Source organism: Colletes latitarsis, chromosome 2 (assembly GCF_051014445.1).
Source record: "Colletes latitarsis isolate SP2378_abdomen chromosome 2, iyColLati1, whole genome shotgun sequence".
Lineage (NCBI taxonomy): Eukaryota > Metazoa > Arthropoda > Insecta > Hymenoptera > Colletidae > Colletes > Colletes latitarsis.
Window position 1 is genome coordinate 19,455,599 of NC_135135.1, and position 18,626 is coordinate 19,474,224.

The 18,626-nt window shown below is 39.0% G+C and overlaps 3 protein-coding genes across 7 annotated transcripts; 2 read left to right on the forward strand and 1 right to left on the reverse strand.

Moving 5' to 3' along the window:
• Positions 1-996: 996 nt before the first annotated feature.
• LOC143350414 (phosphotriesterase-related protein) lies at positions 997-4,900 on the forward strand. Its single transcript, XM_076782556.1, has 7 exons — positions 997-1,248; positions 1,491-1,650; positions 3,143-3,333; positions 3,567-3,725; positions 3,825-3,989; positions 4,074-4,294; positions 4,580-4,900. Exons 1-7 carry the CDS (start codon positions 1,230-1,232, stop codon positions 4,709-4,711), a joined length of 1,047 nt encoding a protein of 348 aa, XP_076638671.1. The 5' UTR covers positions 997-1,229; the 3' UTR covers positions 4,712-4,900.
• Positions 4,901-5,247: 347 nt separating this feature from the next.
• On the forward strand, positions 5,248-8,423 carry LOC143350421 (ras-related protein Rab-38-like). Of its 3 annotated transcripts, none has more exons than XM_076782587.1 (6): positions 5,248-5,823; positions 6,518-6,550; positions 6,911-7,007; positions 7,191-7,247; positions 7,459-7,741; positions 7,810-7,945. In XM_076782587.1, exons 1-6 carry the CDS (start codon positions 5,721-5,723, stop codon positions 7,828-7,830), a joined length of 594 nt encoding a protein of 197 aa, XP_076638702.1. In that variant the 5' UTR covers positions 5,248-5,720; the 3' UTR covers positions 7,831-7,945. The 3 variants fall into 3 exon arrangements, with proteins under 3 accessions (XP_076638702.1, XP_076638693.1, XP_076638683.1); XM_076782578.1 differs by having other exon boundaries at positions 5,279-5,823; positions 7,191-7,241; positions 7,459-7,703; positions 7,810-8,423; XM_076782568.1 differs by having other exon boundaries at positions 5,288-5,823; positions 7,459-7,703; positions 7,810-8,423.
• An 883-nt stretch (positions 8,424-9,306) lies between these two features.
• Positions 9,307-17,884, reverse strand: Moody (G-protein coupled receptor moody). Of its 3 annotated transcripts, none has more exons than XM_076782543.1 (9): positions 17,524-17,884; positions 12,650-12,791; positions 12,247-12,387; positions 11,916-12,086; positions 11,726-11,853; positions 11,489-11,642; positions 11,231-11,430; positions 10,699-10,884; positions 9,307-9,504 (listed from the first exon to the last, which is right to left on the reverse strand). In XM_076782543.1, exons 2-9 carry the CDS (start codon positions 12,727-12,729, stop codon positions 9,413-9,415), a joined length of 1,152 nt encoding a protein of 383 aa, XP_076638658.1. In that variant the 5' UTR covers positions 12,730-12,791; positions 17,524-17,884; the 3' UTR covers positions 9,307-9,412. The 3 variants fall into 3 exon arrangements, with proteins under 3 accessions (XP_076638658.1, XP_076638649.1, XP_076638639.1); XM_076782534.1 differs by lacking the exon at positions 17,524-17,884 and adding an exon at positions 14,342-14,481 and having other exon boundaries at positions 10,618-10,884; XM_076782524.1 differs by lacking the exon at positions 17,524-17,884 and adding an exon at positions 14,342-14,478.
• Positions 17,885-18,626: the final 742 nt, after the last annotated feature.

The following is an 18,626-nucleotide window of genomic DNA, read 5'->3' on the forward strand; positions in this document are numbered from 1 at the left end:
TAGCGTTGAAGGTAAGAACTATTTCTCGACAAACTTGGGCGTTTTAGCACCAGGGGGTTTGACATCGAAAAAATGCGCGCCATCTAGCGTCGAAGACAATGAACTATTCCACGACAGGCTTGGGCGTTCTTGCCTTAAATTTATTAAATAGACGTATAAAATCTCAAGTTAATTTATGTTACGCTTAATATAGACAAAGCTTAAATTTATTTCCTGGCACATATGGTCATATTTATAAGTTATCGAATAGTACTGAAAAGTACTCGTCGTAGGTACAACAGTGTTCCTGATATTCAAGAACAATACGAATAAATATTAATTAATAAAACGATAAATAAAACGATAGTTCGTTCATACAGGACGAATCACGAGCGTCTTTAGGTGTAACGACACAAAAAAGAAAGAAAAAAAAATAAAAAGAATGCGTAGATCCAAATTAGATCAGTAATAATTGAGATATTAGTACTTAAAAATATAATACGATCAATTTTGTTTTTGACAAACAAAATACGAGATTGCACGTTGCCTGGTAAAGATTAAATCGATGAAATTGTGTAATTTAGATCGGTGTTTTTCAAAGTAAGGCCATTTCAGGATCGTATAAGATCCAACATGTCGGCTAAAGGTCAGGGGTCGGATCTAGATGACTTACTTTGGGGAGGGGGTGGTTGTGAAACATGTAAAAATATATTTTTGAACCCTTCCTTTGCACATAGTGAAACTTAGTTGTCGATATTTAAATTATTCGAACGCTTTAATCATTTATTTATACGAACGCATGTTTGAAAATATTTAAGAAATGTAATGGAAAATGAATAATAAATACATTTTGTTAAGATTCCGTTACTCTTGGCGATAAGAGTTATTTTTAAATTCGCATATCGGGGCAAATATTATTGTCTAGGGCTCTGTTCGATGTTAATCCGCTGTTGAATGTACGTTATCGGTAATCGCGTCTCGTCGACTGTAATATTAACAAAGTAAGATATCTCTTAAGCCGTGAAAGTCTAACGAAAACTTTGCATCGCGTCGACAGTATCGTACTTTACATTTTTGTTATGCAACACGTCAACTGTGTTCACCAGTGTATAGTTGGTCGATCGCGAAGTTGGACATTCTTCGTGGCTTCTGTCGCGAGAAAAACTGCGTTTTTTAACTGAATATTAAGGGTCGAAGATCGATTTTTGTTGGGTATATCTGATAATTCTTTTCTTTTAAGAAAGAGAACGATGGATCGCGTGCAAACTGGTAAGTGTATTTATATCGCGAAAAACATTCCAATAAATTCCTATTCGATAAATTATGTACTGTAAGTGTGCATTATGTGGCAATATCCTTCGTAATTAAACAGGTTTGCACGAGTGGGTTTTTAAGGTCACGGTTTAAACTTCGATTCCATGAATTTTATTTTAGTTTTTAAAACTTCTTTAACAATTTAATAATTACTCGTTCCACGAATAAATTGAATTGTAACAAATCTGTTTATTTAGTATTGGGGGAAAAGGATTCACAGGAGCTTGGCAGGACGCTTACTCACGAGCACCTGACTTTAATGTTCGACACTTTTTACGTTCCACCTCCGAAACATTTGAAGCCTTTCCTGGACAAAAAGATCGAACTTCGGAACGTTGGAATTCTCAGACAATACCCGTGAGTCTATTATAGAGGGTGTTCGGCCCTGGGAAAAATTTTAATAGAGGATTCTAGAGGCCAAAATAAGACGAAAATCAAGAATACCAATTTGTTGATGGAGGATTTGTTAAAAAGTTATTGACAATTAAATTCAAAAATTTCAAATCGTTCTGGAAAAATTATTTTCGGTTGCGGGGGTCAATTACAATCATTTTTGGTGAATACACATACCTTCGAAATCCTATCCACTTTCGAGAAAAAAATTCGATTAAGTGCTGAAAGTTTAGGGTGAAAAAAAAGACTTTCAAATCGTCTTGGAAAAATTATTTTTAGTTGCAGGGGGCAATTGCAAGCATTTTTGGTCAACAGACATACCCCCGAAATTCTACCCAGTTTCGAGAAAAAAATTCCTTACCGAAAATCTAATTTCTGGCCAGAAATCGTTCCCCAAAATTTCATGCGTATCTTTAAAACGCCATAACTCCTGAACGGATTGGACGATTTTAATGTTTAAAAAAGCAAACTACGCGTATTTTGACGGAGAATATGTACTCATCGCAAAAATGTTCGAATAGTTGGTCCTTGACCCCGCAAAATGAGAAAAACCCCATAAAAATGGTCCAATTTTCAAACAGCCAGAACTCCTACAATTGTGAATATATTTCAATGAAACTTTTTTCTGAAGTAGAGCTCATGGCTACCTACAAAAAAGTATTAGACAACTTTTCTGTAGGGCGTCAAACAAAATTACTAAAAATGAAAAAGGAATTTTTAAGAAAAATCGACAGGTAGGTGCCTAAATTTTTCGACGAAAAAAAAATTTTTTATTAATTCTGAAAAAATTATTTTCGGTTGCGGAGGTCAATTACAATCATTTTTGGTGAATGGACATACCCCCGAAATCCTACCCACTTTCTAGAAAAAAATTCGAATAGGGAGCAAATTTTTCGACAAAATTACAAAATTTCAAATGATTCTAAAAAAATTATTTTTGGTTGCAGGGGTCAATTACAATAATTTTTTATGAATAGACATACCCCTGAAATCCTACCCACTTTCTAGAAAAAAATTCGAGGTGTGAAATTTTTCGACGGATAAAAAAAATTTGAAATCGTTCTGGAAAAATTATTTTCAGTTGCGGGGGTCAATTACGATCATTTTTGGTGAATAGACATACCATCGAAATCTTGCGCATTTTCGAGAAAAAAATTCAGAACGGGCGGAACTTTAAACGTTAATAACTTTTTAACGAAGCCTCCATCAACAAATTGATATTCTTGATTTTCGTCTTATTTTGGCCTCTTCAATCTCCTATTAAAATTTTTCCCAGGGGTGGCCGAACACCCTGTATTTTATATTAGTGAAATTAAGGGGGGCTCAAGTCATCAGTTTCACCATTGTCCACCATTTTATTTTAATCGAGAAATGCCTGCTTTCGAGAATAAACTTTTTCCCAAACCGAACAGTAGTTTTTGCAACGTGAAAATCATGAACAAATTTTTATTCACAGCTACAGCAACACGTATAATTTAACGTTTAATGACGAAGACACGATGGATCCTATTTCGGAAGAAATGAAATTCTACCGCGATTGTGGCGGTTGCACCATTGCAGAGAACAGTAACCACGGCTTGAAGCGTAATATTTCGTCAATGAAAAAAGTCAGCAGAGAATCTGGGGTCAATCTTATCGTTGGAACAGGTATCCCCATCTCCTAAATCTATTAATTTCCATCAGGTGTTCCTCAACGCGCGAAAAGTACTGCATACGAAGTCGAGGGGAATATATAACGAAACTTTATAAAAACACATCATCTTAGTTGCGATTCGAGTATTTATTTAAAGTAAAACCTCAGAAATTATTTATGGAACGACCTAATATTACTCTATTTTTGGATTTTTTTTTTTTACTTATCAATTTAATTATCCCGCAAGGCTACTACGTGGCTGCGACTCAAAGTGCCAGCGAACTCCGATTATCGAAGGAAGAAATGTACAATGTAATGTTAAGAGAGATGACGATCGGTTGCATAGAGTGTCCTGACGTCAGGACAGGTTTCATCGGGGAAGTCGGAAGTACTTGGCCATTCGAGGGCACGTACATCTTATTTTTAATTATCACTGTGGGGGTTCCCCACGTTACCTTCGATTTCGCTAATAAATTTCGTTAATGATTAATTTCGCTTGGGGCAGATTTCGAGAAACGGTCTATTCTAGCGACTGGAGAACTTCAGGAGCAACTGAAGTGCCCTGTTACCTTTCATCCTGGAAGACATCACGAGGCACCGTCTGAAATAATGAGACTGTATCAGGAAGCTGGCGGTGACTCGCGAAAAGCAATTCTCTCTCATCTAGATCGTACGTGTGTTCTTTCAAAATGGTGTCAGTCTCAAAATCTACTCAAAAATTTAGACGTTCGATGTATTAGTTTTATATCAACAGGAACCTTACTGGATGAACAGAAGCTGTTGGAGTTCTCCGACGAGACGAAGTGTTACTGCCAGTTCGATCTGTTCGGAGTCGAATGCTCTTTTTATCAGCTGAGTCCGTCGGTCGACATGCCGTCCGACGCACAACGCATAGATCGCGTCAGACTACTCCGGGACGATAAAAAATTGGATCGCGTGCTTTTGAGCCACGACATTCACACCAAGCATAGATTGGTATGTATCGACGAATATATTAATTTTATCAACGCTCTATAAATTCACATTCCTCAAAAGACAATGTTCCCAAACGAAAGAGAATAAGTAAAAGACCTCTGAATTAGGTCTTAATTACAATTAATAATAATTATAATTATAATCGTCGTATGTATCGACGAATATATTAATTTTATTAACGCTCTATAAATTCGCATTCCTCGAAAGACGATGTTTCCAAACGAAAGGGAATAAGTAAAAGACCACTGAAAACAATATTCTAATACAGTGTTACATTTTGTGCAGATGAGATTTGGTGGTCACGGATTCGCCCATATTTACAACAACGTTCTACCGCGGATGCTGGCGAAGGGTTTCACTCAAGAAGAAATCGATGTCCTAACTATTAACAATCCAAGAACTTGGTTATTGCGCTAGTTATCAGCATCGCGGGACCGTGTAGCAACACACATCGTGTCTTTAATAGCCTCGAGACACACTTGCGCACCAGAGACAGATTAAGCTAATATTAAGCGGCATTATAATAGAAACGATAAACGCTCGGATAAATTTCAGATACGTTCGGTTCAAAAAGTCACCGTGCACCAGAGATAGACGAATAAACGAATTCAACAAATATCCTATTTCTACAAGAAACTCCGTAACATGCCTTTCTTTCAATAACCTGTACATTTGGGAACAGAACGATTAGATTTACAAGCAGGCATTTAAATAAAATCGGTGACCCAGAAGACCTTGTAAGCATAAGGGATGTTATCAGTGCGATAACAAACCGAAACACGCTGCTTGTTTTACCAAACGACGGCTCAAAAATAAACAGTATGACGTCCTACAGTGGGTCACAAAGGTCTCCACGTTTGAGTATCACCGGGAAACAAATTAAAAATCATTATCATTAAAGAATTCGAGCTATCATCAACGTCAAGGGCTGGCTATTGACGTTAGATCACGTCGATCACATCCAACGTTACGTCTACTGTTTATTTACTGTTCTAACGAATAGTATGCTTCAAGGTATACGTCAAACGCGTTTCCAAAAATGTATAATCAGAGATTGCGGTTTTCGAGAGTCACTGTACTCGTGTGCCCCAAACGTTGGATCTTTCACCTTATACTTTTGTCCACCACTGTACGCGTCGAGGAACCAGCTTGTTACGACGAGCGTTCAGTTATCCGCGACGAAGTTTACGAGACCGATCCCGGGTGTTCACCGCGAGCACAGAAGTGTAGCGATATCGCGACACTGGGACGATACGGGTGGGGCAAGAGGCAGGAAGACGACCTTTGACGTCGAGCCTCTTGTCTCCCTCCGTTTCACGGAATTAGTTTATCATCGAAGCGAGAACGCGACGCGCGCGACCAGGGTGCTCTCTGTGTCGTTTCGATCGGTTGGATCGCGATCAACGAGCCAAACCGGAGCCACGAGATGAGCGCGCGTAAACCGAGAAGGGACTCGGACGTTCTGTTGGCGAAGTTCGGCCACAAGGAGTTCCTCTTCAAGTTCCTCGTGATTGGTGATTATGGTGTCGGTGCGTTTCGCGTATCAAGCTTACTATAGTTATCGTTTCACGAGCCTTTGCGTATTTATACTGGTATTTCAACGACACACACAGCCACAGTTTGATTGGCGCCAAAATCGTGGAACTCTCGATAGGAACGAGGCAGAGGTTTCTTGTTTAAATGTTGCAAAATATGAGAAAAATAGAAACAATTGGAATTATTCGACACCATTCGTAGTTGTATTTTTAAATTGGTCCTCCATGGACGGCCGTGTTTGTTTTTCGAGCACGGTAATCTGTTTGGTTCTTTGGTACCGTAGATTTTGAGAAATTCTGAGTTCCGTGACGCTTATCGAGGCCTCTAATTTAGCGTACGATGTGTGATTAATTACTCTAAGAATATTAATAGCGGTTCGACGTAGTTTCAATCTATCAATAAGATATGTTGTCGACGCGAGTAAATACAACGAGGATGCCCTTGATTTTGTGTTTTCTTCTTTCTCGAGCGTATTTCTAGCATTCAGTAATTACATGATTCATCGATAAGCTTGAATTCATTAATTATGTACGAATTCTTTGTCTCACTTAAAGCTGCTATTGATAGAAAATTGTTGTTTCGAATAATTATAAAACAGTTCAAATACGATGCAAATGGAAATGTACCATAGTAATTAATCCAATAAAAATTTGTAAATAATTATTGCGTTTTTTTAAATCGTTTCAGGGAAAACTGCGCTCGTCAGGAGATACACGGAAGGTAACGAAAATTATATTTATATATATTATACTAATACTGATGCGTTTACACATGCATACAGGATACTATCAATCTAAAAACGAGGATCTTCGACGAAATTCATTTTTTAAATAATATAATAATAATAAATAATTTTTCCAGAACGATTTGAAATTTTTGAATTTAATTGTTAATAACTTTTTAACGAAGCTTCCATCAAGAAATTGGTATTCTTGATTTTTGTCTTATTTTGGCCTCTAGAATCCCCCATTAAAATTTTTCCCAGAGATGGCCGAACACCCTGTAGATGGGAAGTTCAAAAGAATGTATCATTCTAGTGTTAATCGGTAATACGAACAAAATTGCGATTATTCTTTGCAGGAAGGTTCACGTCAAATTACAAGATTACCATAGGGGCTGATTTCGCTATAAAAGCGCTCGATTGGGATCCTCACACTAAAATAAACTTGCAATTATGGTATTGTCGATGCGTTCATTCGCCTGGTTGCTGCTCTGTGCGCTCACTCGACACTTAAATTATTTATCAATCCATTAAATATCAAAATTAGTATCGTAGTTGTCTAGTGAAGTGCAGATCAGTTTCCAATATTAGTGTGCATCGACGTAACATATCGTTTCATATTTCGACTTTCGTTTTCAGGGACGTCGCCGGCCATGAGAGATTCGGGTACATGACCAGAGTCTATTACAAGTATGCGTGAGTATTTAAAAAAAAAAAAGATAATAAGAAATAATTATTTAGAAATATTTCACTACGTTTTTAGAACGCGTCTGTCACTTCCAAACGTATTTCATTATTTCAACTACAGAATTAATAAGTATTTTAAAAATGAAATAGTTGAAAATAGTATTTAAAAAAGCTCGAAATCTATAATTGTCGAATTGCTATAATTTCTCGTCCTTTCTAGAGTGGCTGCAGCTTTGGTTTTCGACATTTCACGGGTAGCAACGTTCCAGTCGATTAAAAAATGGCTGTCCGATCTGAGGGAGAAGGTCACGCTACCGGATGGTAGAAATATACCCGTGGTTCTTTTGGCAAACAAGTGCGATATCCCTTGCCCTGTGGTCCCAACCGAGCAAATCGCCAAATTTTGCAAAGAGAACGATATAGGTGCCTGGTACATAACTTCTGCGAAAGAAAACACGAATATCGGTGATTACAGTTCTTATCGAGTCGTAAAAATATACATCGTACGTCCGTTCTCTTAACTTAGACTAAAATAAGGATTTTTAAAATGTCTTCCTCTTTATTCTCACAGACGTGGCGATGCGTTATTTAGTGGAGAACGTGCTGAAATCGAAAATCGACGGCGGAGTGCGGGATTCCGTCAGACTGCGAGACAGGCCTCCGATTCGAGAGAAGAACGGATGTTGCAAGTCATGATCAACGTGGAAGACTCGTCACTTACGGTACCATCGCGATCGCCCTCGAAATAATTATTTTCTTTTAGAAAAATTGCAATCGAAGAAGCAAACAATTTTATACGAGAACGATTACACATCGCTGCTTCTCAAACGCGTAATAGAATGTATTTTTACTGTAAATTCAACAAGCTGAAAATAATTATTTCGAAATAGAAAAGTCAGGCGACTCGAATGGTCTCGAAGCGATCAATTAGCCTGTCTGGGAATTTTTGTCGTCTGTATTTTTGATCTTATCGACAACGATTTCTGAAAATAGCATTGAGAATTGTCTAGAAATTTTGAGAGTACAGCGGTCTGAGCGAGTCAGGTTTTTGATAACAGTATTTGAGAAACCTAAAACAAAGAAATGTACAATGAATCAGTTCTTTTAACGACCCAACTAAAACGAAAGATGTACGTATTTAACTTACTTGGGATCAGAATAAAAGGTAAAACATGTACGATAAAAGGAATATTTAATTTGTACTTCTTCGGTAACCTCTTTACATGGTTCTCGTTATTTGGATTACGTGAAGAGAACGACGAATAAATATGATTTCGTAGCATTAAACTAACGAACGCAATAGAAATTTATTATTAGATTTACTTTGTTTTTACATTATACCGATGGTGACTGATGTGCGTGTTTTATTTACAAGTATACTCGTGTGCAATCTTTGGCAGAAGTTCGACACTTGCTTCCGAGCGTTTCGAAGATTAAATACACGTTTATCTTTTTAATCTTTTTTTCTCTTTACCACATTTTTACTAACGTTTCTGTTGATCAGTCGACAAATAATTTACTTTCTATCATACAATACTAAAAATTGCTTTGGTTACACTATTACCTCGCTCATTGACCGAGCATTTACCTCGATAATTCAATCCAAGTCGTGGTACTATTGGTAGCTGAAGAAAATAGTCTCAAAAGGAACGCGAATCCTATTGGTCAACTGATGGATCTTTCTAGTTTTTATGTTTTCTTAAATACTCTTGTGTCACACTTCAAGACAGTACTCTTCAGCTTCTAAAAATTCTCTAACTTCCCTCTCTAATCAGTTAAAGAGGTAATACTGTATCGAACTCCAATTACATTACAGCTCTGCTGTATCTTTCAGAGTTAACAACCAGAATTTTAGATTCATTTGTAAACTAACTTCAGTTCACGTTACAAAAGTCAATTTACAGACGATTCTGACATCTTTATTCGTCACTCTGAGATAAAATTTGTCCAACTTCCGTTTACACTCTCTTTAACTCTTCCCTGTAATTCCTTAATCCTCCGAGCGATCTCATCGATTTTTCTTCTTTCGTTAACAACTCCGGTTTCCCCCTTCGTTGATCTTCCCTAATCGCCTTGCAGTATATTTCGAATACAAAATATACGTTTCGTTCCATATGCTCGGAGGATTAACCGCGTTATCGCCTGCTGATTCTTCCCGTTCTCGATCCTCGAATTTAAGGATCGTCGTCGAAACGAGAATTCCTCACCGGATTCATGGCGATGGAGACCGTCGACACCATCGTCTTGCTGAAGTCCTTCGAGTAGTCTGTAAAAGAAATCGCGCGGATGGAAATCGATTCGTAATACCGGTTCTCCTTCGAACGCGTGCTTGAACAATCGATGGAACGCATAGCAGTAAGCAGGAAACTGTTAATGAGGAAAACCGACGAAGCGGATGACTCATGTCCATGGTTAGCTTCGAGTATGTTTCTCCTCTCCTTGGACGAAAGAATTTAGCTTTTAACGCTATAGCTGGGTATTGCGTTTCCTACAAACCTTTATCAACGATTTATTAAGCTGTTGTATACGAAATTTCACTATTTTAGTGACTAAAAGGTACCACAAAATTGTACCCATTGTGAACAAATTTGAAGCTTCAAGTTGAAATGAACGAGATTGATATAAGATATGCAGAAGATTTGGTCTATGAAATTGACAAATATAATTAGTGATAGTTTTAAATAGAGACACATATACACACATGGACTTGAGAGTGAGGATCACTGATCTCTGTGTACTAAATGCCTAGAGTTGTACAATTGTTATATTCGTTCTTAACTTCGATATTATTTGTAAAAGTTGTTTAGTAAATCCTGTTAGAGACTTAGGTTCGAGATACGATCGCTTGCTGCGCTATTTTGGAGAAACAGCTGCGAGCAATAGCCATGAATTTAATTAGCGAGGGACCAAGGCCCTAAAAATAGCCTATTGTCGACAACTTTCCTCGTTTCTGGCTAACACGTGCATTTCTAGTGTCATAGTATCTCATTTGCAATAGCAATTGACGTAGCATGAGTCCTCGAGGGACACTGGTAATCGTTTCCAAATGTACAACTCCGGGGGGCCCAATGCCCCGCGTTTGAAGGCCCCATAAACTAGTACAATTTTCTCAAATTCATATAAAAATGTCAAAACTGTATAATTTGTATTTTTTGGTAATCGTTTCCAAATGTACAATTTATGAGGGGCTCAATGTTCCGCGTTTCAAGGCCCTATAAGCTAGTACAATTTTAAAAAATTTTTAATAAGAATTTCAAAGCTGTGTTATTTGTTTCAATTTCGAGGTTTTGATCAGTGGTAGGGAGAGGGTACGCGACATGCCCGGTGGAGGAGCAATTTGCAATCTTAGAAAGCAGAGGAATTTGTGCCCTTGACTTACGAAGTGAGCGAAGTGTGGTCGCTTAGCTCGCGTTCGGTCAGAGCTTGGTGAGCGTTACCACGCGACGGTGCTCGAAGTTACCTTGGCCGTAGTCCTGTTGATGGTGACCTGGGGCGCTGCTCCCGTAGGGCGTCAGGCTCGCCCTTATCCGCGAACAGCCTATCACCCCCGCGTACGCCTGCCTGTACTGCTTGTTCATGATCACGTATATTATCGGATTCACGCAGGAGGCAAAGTACAGGAGGAGGTAGCCCAATACGTGAAATTCTAAAAACACACGTACACACGGACATTCAATTTTCGATAAATTTTGCGTCATAATAAGAGAGGTATTCTTTAACGTCAAATCGGAGACGAGGTATACGAGTAAATCTTTTCTAAATAAATTGAAACATTAAAATCCTTCAATCCGTTCAGGAGTTATGATTTTTTAAACATAAACATGTCTGACCACGCGTTATATTTTCGGTAAAGAATTTTTTTCTCGGAACTGCGTAAGATTTCGAGAGTATATGTATTCACCAAAAATGATCGTAATCGACCCCCGCAACTAAAAGTAATTTTTTCAGAACGATTTGAAATTTTCGAATTTTGTCGAGAAATTTGCAAATACCTGGATACCGAACTTCGACGTCGGCGACTTTCACGATAGTAATTGGAAGGTAACAAGCGACGAAACTTAGAAAGATAGCGAGCACCATCTTCGTTATTCGCCATTCGCTGCGCCTCTGTTTGATCTCCCTGGTGTCCCTTCCGGGCGTGTGGGGCGACTTTATCGCGGGCGTCGCGTGTTTTCTCATCCTCGACTCGGAGCTGCGAATCGCAGAGCGTACACTTTCGCCACTCCGAAATTTAAATAAAACATTTGTACCTGTGCACGACCCAAAATATCTTCGTGTAACATCCGACGATTACCAAGCAGGGTATCACGAAACCCATGACGAAGAGGAACGTCTTCGACGTGCTGCCTCTGCTATCCTTCACGATAGAGCAGGTTCCCAAGTTTGTGTCGTAGTCGAATTTGCCTGAGGTTAAAAGAAAAGGATAATAAAATTATAAAAACGATTAATAATTCGATGCAAAGCTTTTTAAATACACTGCATCTTACCCCAAATCCCTAACAGGGTGGGCACTTGCATTCCATACGAGAACAACCAACAAAAGACAATCATAAAAGCGATCCAATACTTCTTGTAGACCTTGCTGTACAAGCCATGATGGGCTATCATGATGTATCTGAAATATTCCGGATAATTTATAATATTTCGAAATGTTCGTGCTGTTTAGTAATTAATTACCTATTTATTGTTATAACTGCGACGGAGAGGAGACTGACGCCGACGTTTCCGTACCTGAGGAATGGCACGAGGACGCAGAGAAACCGCACTTCCGTCCAACTCGCGTTTACGAACCTGATGGAATCGAAAGGCAGCACCAGGAAACAGAACACGAAGTCTGCCACGCACAGGCTGCAATAATTCCGTACAAAAATATTCTTAATCCCTGGATGTAATTCGAGTTTGATGATAAAAGTCTTCGACAAATTTTAGTTTACTGTTGAGAAAACTGGACTAATTTTGTCGATTAGAAAGTCAGATTTTTCATTATAGATTCTTGCAATACCGATACCTTATGATAAAAGCTGCAGCAACGTTGCGAACTTTTGGATATTTGCAGAGCGCGATGATCGTCAACAGATTGCCGATCAGACCGACGATCATTATTAGAAAAGCGACAACAGCTGCAAACGTTCTCAGCGGCGTCGGGAATCTGTACGGACAAATCCCATAATCTTAAATCTCATCCTCGATATACTTTAAAGAGATTTTCTAAGATAAAAATGCAGAATTATTCGAAAATGGTCCAACGAGATCGTTTCAAAGATGGCGGACGATAGTGGAAAAGAAACTTAAAGTGATTTCATCGGTTGCAACCTTTTTTTATTTACTATCTTTGAACGAAATCAATTGCAAATCCCATTTGAATAAAATTGTTTACGGTATGCTTAATTTTCATAGTGATTTCTAGTCACCTCGATAGCTCGCCATCGATTATAGCGCCTTCGGTATTGTTGTAAGAAACACGCAGCAACCACGTGGCCAAATTGTCCATTTCGACGATTAGTTTCCGTCCCGTTTCGAGTGATTCATTCGGTTTCGATCCACCTCCGAGGCCTGGAAATAGATCAACAAATAGATACACAAATTGTACACGCGTCTACGGTTCGAATCGTGACTTCGACAAAAAATCATTTCAAATACGATGATCTACGGCCTCCTGTCGTCGTTCTGAAAGCAATTTCATTTCTTTGATACGCAATGCTGATTCTTTGGATGCAAAAAACTGTGCACGTTCACGTTTCGACATTGTCATCGTTGTTCAATTATTTTTTCTTCGAACAGGCTTCTCGAAAGAGGCGATACTTCTAAATGAATTATACTTTCAGACATAGAATCATTATTTTTATTTCTGATAACAGTACCGGAAGTATTAATAAAAATAATTGAGTATAAATAACTTTTATATAAAATTATATATATTGAAAAGGATGTAAATTAGAATTTATATGAAATTAACTATGTTTGCTTGAATTGTAACAATTCAGCAAAGGTTAGGAGGGCATCAATCATCGAAAGTGACTCGAGGGAATTCATTATTATTTATGGGGTCGTCGGAGGGGTACTTTTATTTGACGGAAGTAGGTCATCCCGGAGGTTTTACAAAGGACAATGTAAGATGTTTGCGAGAACATCGCCACTGACAAATTTTTCATGGCTCGGCAACTTCGAAATTATGAACTGTTCCATCGAGTTAAACTTTATTGCGTGGGAGAATGCTATGAAATATTGGAGTCTCGTTAAATCGCGTTTATCGGAGACTTCAGGCGTGACTATTTCTAAACATAAGGCAAAATTAATAGTCGATTCAAGCTATTAATTCCAGTCTAAATATACCCCCAACGTTTTCGACCTTCATTTTTTTGGGTCATCTTCGGCGGTATAAAAAATGATCTAAATTTATTCAAAACAGGAACAAGTGGTCACGTAGCAGAACAAATTATTACACTAGGCATTTTACATATACCAAACATTGTTATACTTTATTGTGAAACAAATTATGAAAATAAGAGACATTGCAAAGGCTTGTATTTTGCACAAATACACTATTTAATTTTTTCTTGTCTCGAATTTATAGCTGTTCGAATAACATCGGTATCCAGCGAAAGGATAAATGGCAGATGAAAACTGAAAAGAACGAGCAAATAATGGCGACGTCATCGATAGAGAAACTATACGTGAGTTTCAGCTTCTGTTGGATTTGGTAAACTAGGGTCAAGCTGCAGTGCATTAACCTCGATTGAGCTTAATTAAGAGAAATTAACGGACACCCAGTACTAGGCGTCCCCTCGCGACAAAAAACTCGTCAAAACTTATGGAAGACATGGGAACCAGTGGGTGATGTCCTCCAGTTCCTCTATCGTTTCTTTCGACAGTAAACTCTTGGTTATCTCTTTGGACGTGCCTCGATCCTCTGCTGTACGTTCCCAAGCTCGAAGCAAAGTGCATTTATAACGTTACAGAATAAATAACACTCGACTAACAACTTTTAAAAAAAACTATCTTCGGTCGTGTCATTGCAACGTGGATCGAAGTAGCATCGTGTTCCATAATGGCGTTGCTAAACGAGCCGAAAAAAGGCTTAATTGGCTAACTGGATCACTTACAGCTGGATGAATACCGAATAACGACGACCCACGATCGCATTAACGCCACCTAAGCCGCGAAGGGTGAATTTAATCGTGTTCTAGTAGCAACGAAATGGATTAACGTTGAAAAAAGTAGTACAAGTTGCATCGTTTCAAATTAAAATAAATTGCCTGCAAATCTGTAAATTAAAGAATATGGTGGACATTAAGTTTCAGATTAAAAAGAAATATATTTCTTATCTATCTTCAAAATCAAGAAAATCTCAGGGGAGAATAGGGGGTTGAAAAATCGATATTTCAAGGGTCCAAGATTCCCAGAAAAGTTACAAATACAATATAAATATTAGACTTTCTATAATTATTCAACCCATAGAAGCAAATGATTTCGTACAGGGTTGCATCCCCTATAGCCATAATTTTCTCGTCAGTCACTATAGCGAAGTAAAGTGCTCGAGAAGAAAGAAGTTCTTGCCCCCCCCCCTACTCCTCCCCTCGCCCCTGAAACGATTCTTTGTTCTTCATCGTATTTCAGCGATGCATTTCGACGCGTAAGAAAAAAGAGAAGACAAAAACATGGCGGACACGCGCGTGTGTCGTGTTCCGTAGAATCTTTCGCGATCGACTGACGTCATCGAATGATTTCCGAGTTAATCACGCGGCGAATGGCAATGAATGAGTCAAGTTGACTCACGGTGAAAGTATACTAAGCAGCGCGCCGCGAGACGATCATGCAAATCGGTTGTCCGTCGCGTTTTGTCGAAACCTCCATTCATGGATACGAGATCGACGAGCTGAAAACACCGAAAGGAGAAGGAAAACAGAGAATTTAAACGATAGAGAAGACGGGGGAAATCTTCGACCGTGTGTAACAGTAAATAACGATAGTATTGACGAGGATCGCGCGAACGGAATAATGATGGCGATACGAATTGTACTCTTAGCTGTTAATGCTATCCGAGCACCGTCGAAGAATGTGCACTGAAATTTACAGTCGCTCGTATTTCTTGAGTGACACGTGGACGATGTATGCACGTGTATCGAGTTCAGAGAAAGCACACCCACGCGAACGAAACCGGGTAAACAGTGTTTCTGGGCCGATATGGAATCGCAACAGTGCAAATGTTCCATCGAACAACGGTGTCTGTTATTTAATTAATCGCGAGGAGGAATATGGTACAAGTTGACAGGTGCTAGATATTGCTTTAAAAGAAAACAATTGCGTCGAAGGTTCGCGTAGGAAGATTTAATGACGGAGATTCTGCCCCCGGAAGATCGAGAATCCAGCGATCGAGAGTTTCCTTTCGTAATTGCGATTACAAAATTGTTACTTGAGAGTGTACGAATACAGAAAAGTCCCCTAATTTACAACGTTGACGAGTCGCGATATCTACGAAGACGACGATGACACTGTAGAACGAAGGGTTAATGTATGAGACAATAAAAGCATGGGTTCGAAAATTGGAACAGACGCTCGTTGCAACCGTAGATTCACACTAGTTTCCGAGAATTCTAGATTGCTTTTAATTAACTGCCACTTGCTGGCGAACAGGGTGTCGGCTAAAAATTTTCGCGTCGATATGACTATTAATGGCGGAAAAGTTTCGAACAATAACACGAATATACGTGTATCTATTGGCTCGTCTGTCCATGTTGCTATAAATATTTCACGTATAAGCAGATATTATGCAAATGGGGGGACGGATGTAGAGAATAAATTAGGAGGAATCGCTTTGTATCGAGATACTGAAACTTTGTCGATATATCGATGCTTGCATATACAGATTGTTCGGTCACCTCTGGGAAAAATTTTAATGGGAGATTTTAGAGACTAAAATAAGACGAAAATCAAGAATATAAATTTCTTGACTGAGGCTTTGTTAAAAAGTTATTAACAATTAAATACAAAAATTTCAAATCGTTCTGAAAAAATTATTTTTAGTTTTGGTGAATAGACATACCCCCGAAATCCTGCGCATTTTCGAGAAAAAAATTCAGTACGGACAGAATTTTAAACGTTAATAACTTTTTAACGAAGCCTCCATCAACAAATTGGTATTCTTGATTTTCGTCTTATTTTGGCCTCTAGAATCTTCCATTAAAATTTTTCCCAGAATAATGACATAGATCGAGAAATTAAAATTCGATTGATTTGTCTTGTTTACAACCCCTGTAGCCATTTTTCTGTACAGCAATTAAATTTAAAAATCAAGAAAAGCTCGACAGAGAGGGGTTAACAGAAAGTCAATATTTCAGGGATCAAAGAATCCCAAAAAATAAATATTGAACTTTTTATTAAAAGTATTAGCGTTAGGGTACCGATAACCAGGTTTTCGAGATCTCTGGAGGACCGCCCACAACACCACGTGCTACGACAGACTATGAACGCCTGGCACTTACCGAACCGCTGGGAGAGGAACAGAGAGCGACAGGTATAAAGAAGAGCAAAGAAAAGAAGGGAAAAATACATAGACGTCATTCGTGTTGCGTATTGTAGGAGCCTTTTTTGTCTTTAAAACGTTCGTCGTCGCACGAAACACATACTCGCGTTTTTTGCCTCGATCTTGGCATTGGTCCTCGAAACGGCGCATATGCCCGCTACCAATTGCAGTTAGGCTCGTCGAAGCATGACGACTTATCAAGGTCCTCGAATATTCTCGTGAAATACGAAATTGATTTGATAATAATTTTGTGACAATAACATGATTTATTTAAAATTTAATAATGAACGCATCCAAACATAATACGGTCTTGTAAACGTTGTATTTTTCTCTTGAAGAATTCTCATTGCATTCTTCTATGGCGTTGAAAGCGACATCAAAGTTTCTTTAAATGTACATTGCGAATATCAACACATCAAAGCTACTGTTTCCATCGTTCTCAAGTTCACTATTACAGAGATTAATATCGATTCACGCTATGAAGAGACTATTTAAAAAATAATAGACCGCAGAAAACATGCAATAACACACTGAATAGCGATCAAACACGCGGGGAAAAGCCTTAAAATTTACAACTACAGAATAATTCTTTGTTCAAAGGATCGTCTGAGATCGACGTCCCCGAATCGTCGCTTCCTCAAATAAACATTACCGCTCGAGCGACCGCGAAGGCGCGCGTTCGAACGGAAAACGAAAGCCCGCAGGAAGATAAATGTACCGTCGACGGAATAACGAACCGTACGAATTCCGATTCTGACTCACCGCATTAATTCTTTTCACGAATCATCCGTCATAGTGATTCGTGGACGGCGGAACATCCGTGTGCCACCTCGACTCGCGGATGACGCGTCGAAAAAAAAAAAAGAAAAAGGAAAACGAAAGCGGCGAGTCCCGCGAACGATTCGCCGACGATTATCGACCCACGTGCGAGACGAGACTCTCGCGATTCGATACTATCGAATGCGACCACTTTTGCTTCTACGTTTGCCGCGCACGCGTTCGCGCACACGATGTCATGTCGCCGCCGATACGCGAAACGTTTCGAGGAGATCGACGATCGATCGACTGTAGTAAAATCGATTGTCGCGAGCGAGCAGCGACGTTAAGACGACCTATCCGTCACCGTCACCGCGGATGGACTGCTTGTCGCGCTAGATACGGGCCCCGGCGGTTCCACGAAGGGTGGGGGGAGCGGACTTAGGCGAACGCGAACGCAGGCGTGTGACAATTTGCGGGGTAAACGCACAGCGACTCGAATTAATATCTAGACAGTACTATTTTCCTTTTTTTAAATGATAAACATAGTAAATGGGAGCGTAAAAGTTTTTTAAATGTTCCTCGATGTTTTCATTTCGTATTGTACGAACGAAGAAATAAGGAAATGTTCTCTTTCCAAATTAGGCACACCATTTGTGCTATATAATGTTATTTTACTAAATCTATATCCTAACTTTATCTATGGAGTTTGGGATCGAAAAATACGATTTGATCGTCGAATAAAATTAAACGTCCGTTGACACGAAAGTTTCGTGGAAATTGTAGGTCCAATCGGTGATCGTTTGAAGTACGATCAGTTAAACCGTCATTATTGAAGTGTTGTCAGCCGCTGGTTGCCGCGCTAGACGCATATTGCCCTAGATTAAGCCTAGAGTTACACCCCCATCTCTAATAAAAAGCAAACGTTCGACGATTTATCGTCAAGGGGCCGTTTACCCGGTCCCCTTTCTAGAAAAACTTCGACCTAAATCAGTTTAAACGTTACATTCGCGTACTCAGCGAACGACGTTTAAAAAAATCGAACAATTTTTCGATCCTGTGAGAATTTCGATGATACGATTAATCTTGCGTTTAGGTCTTCGACGAAT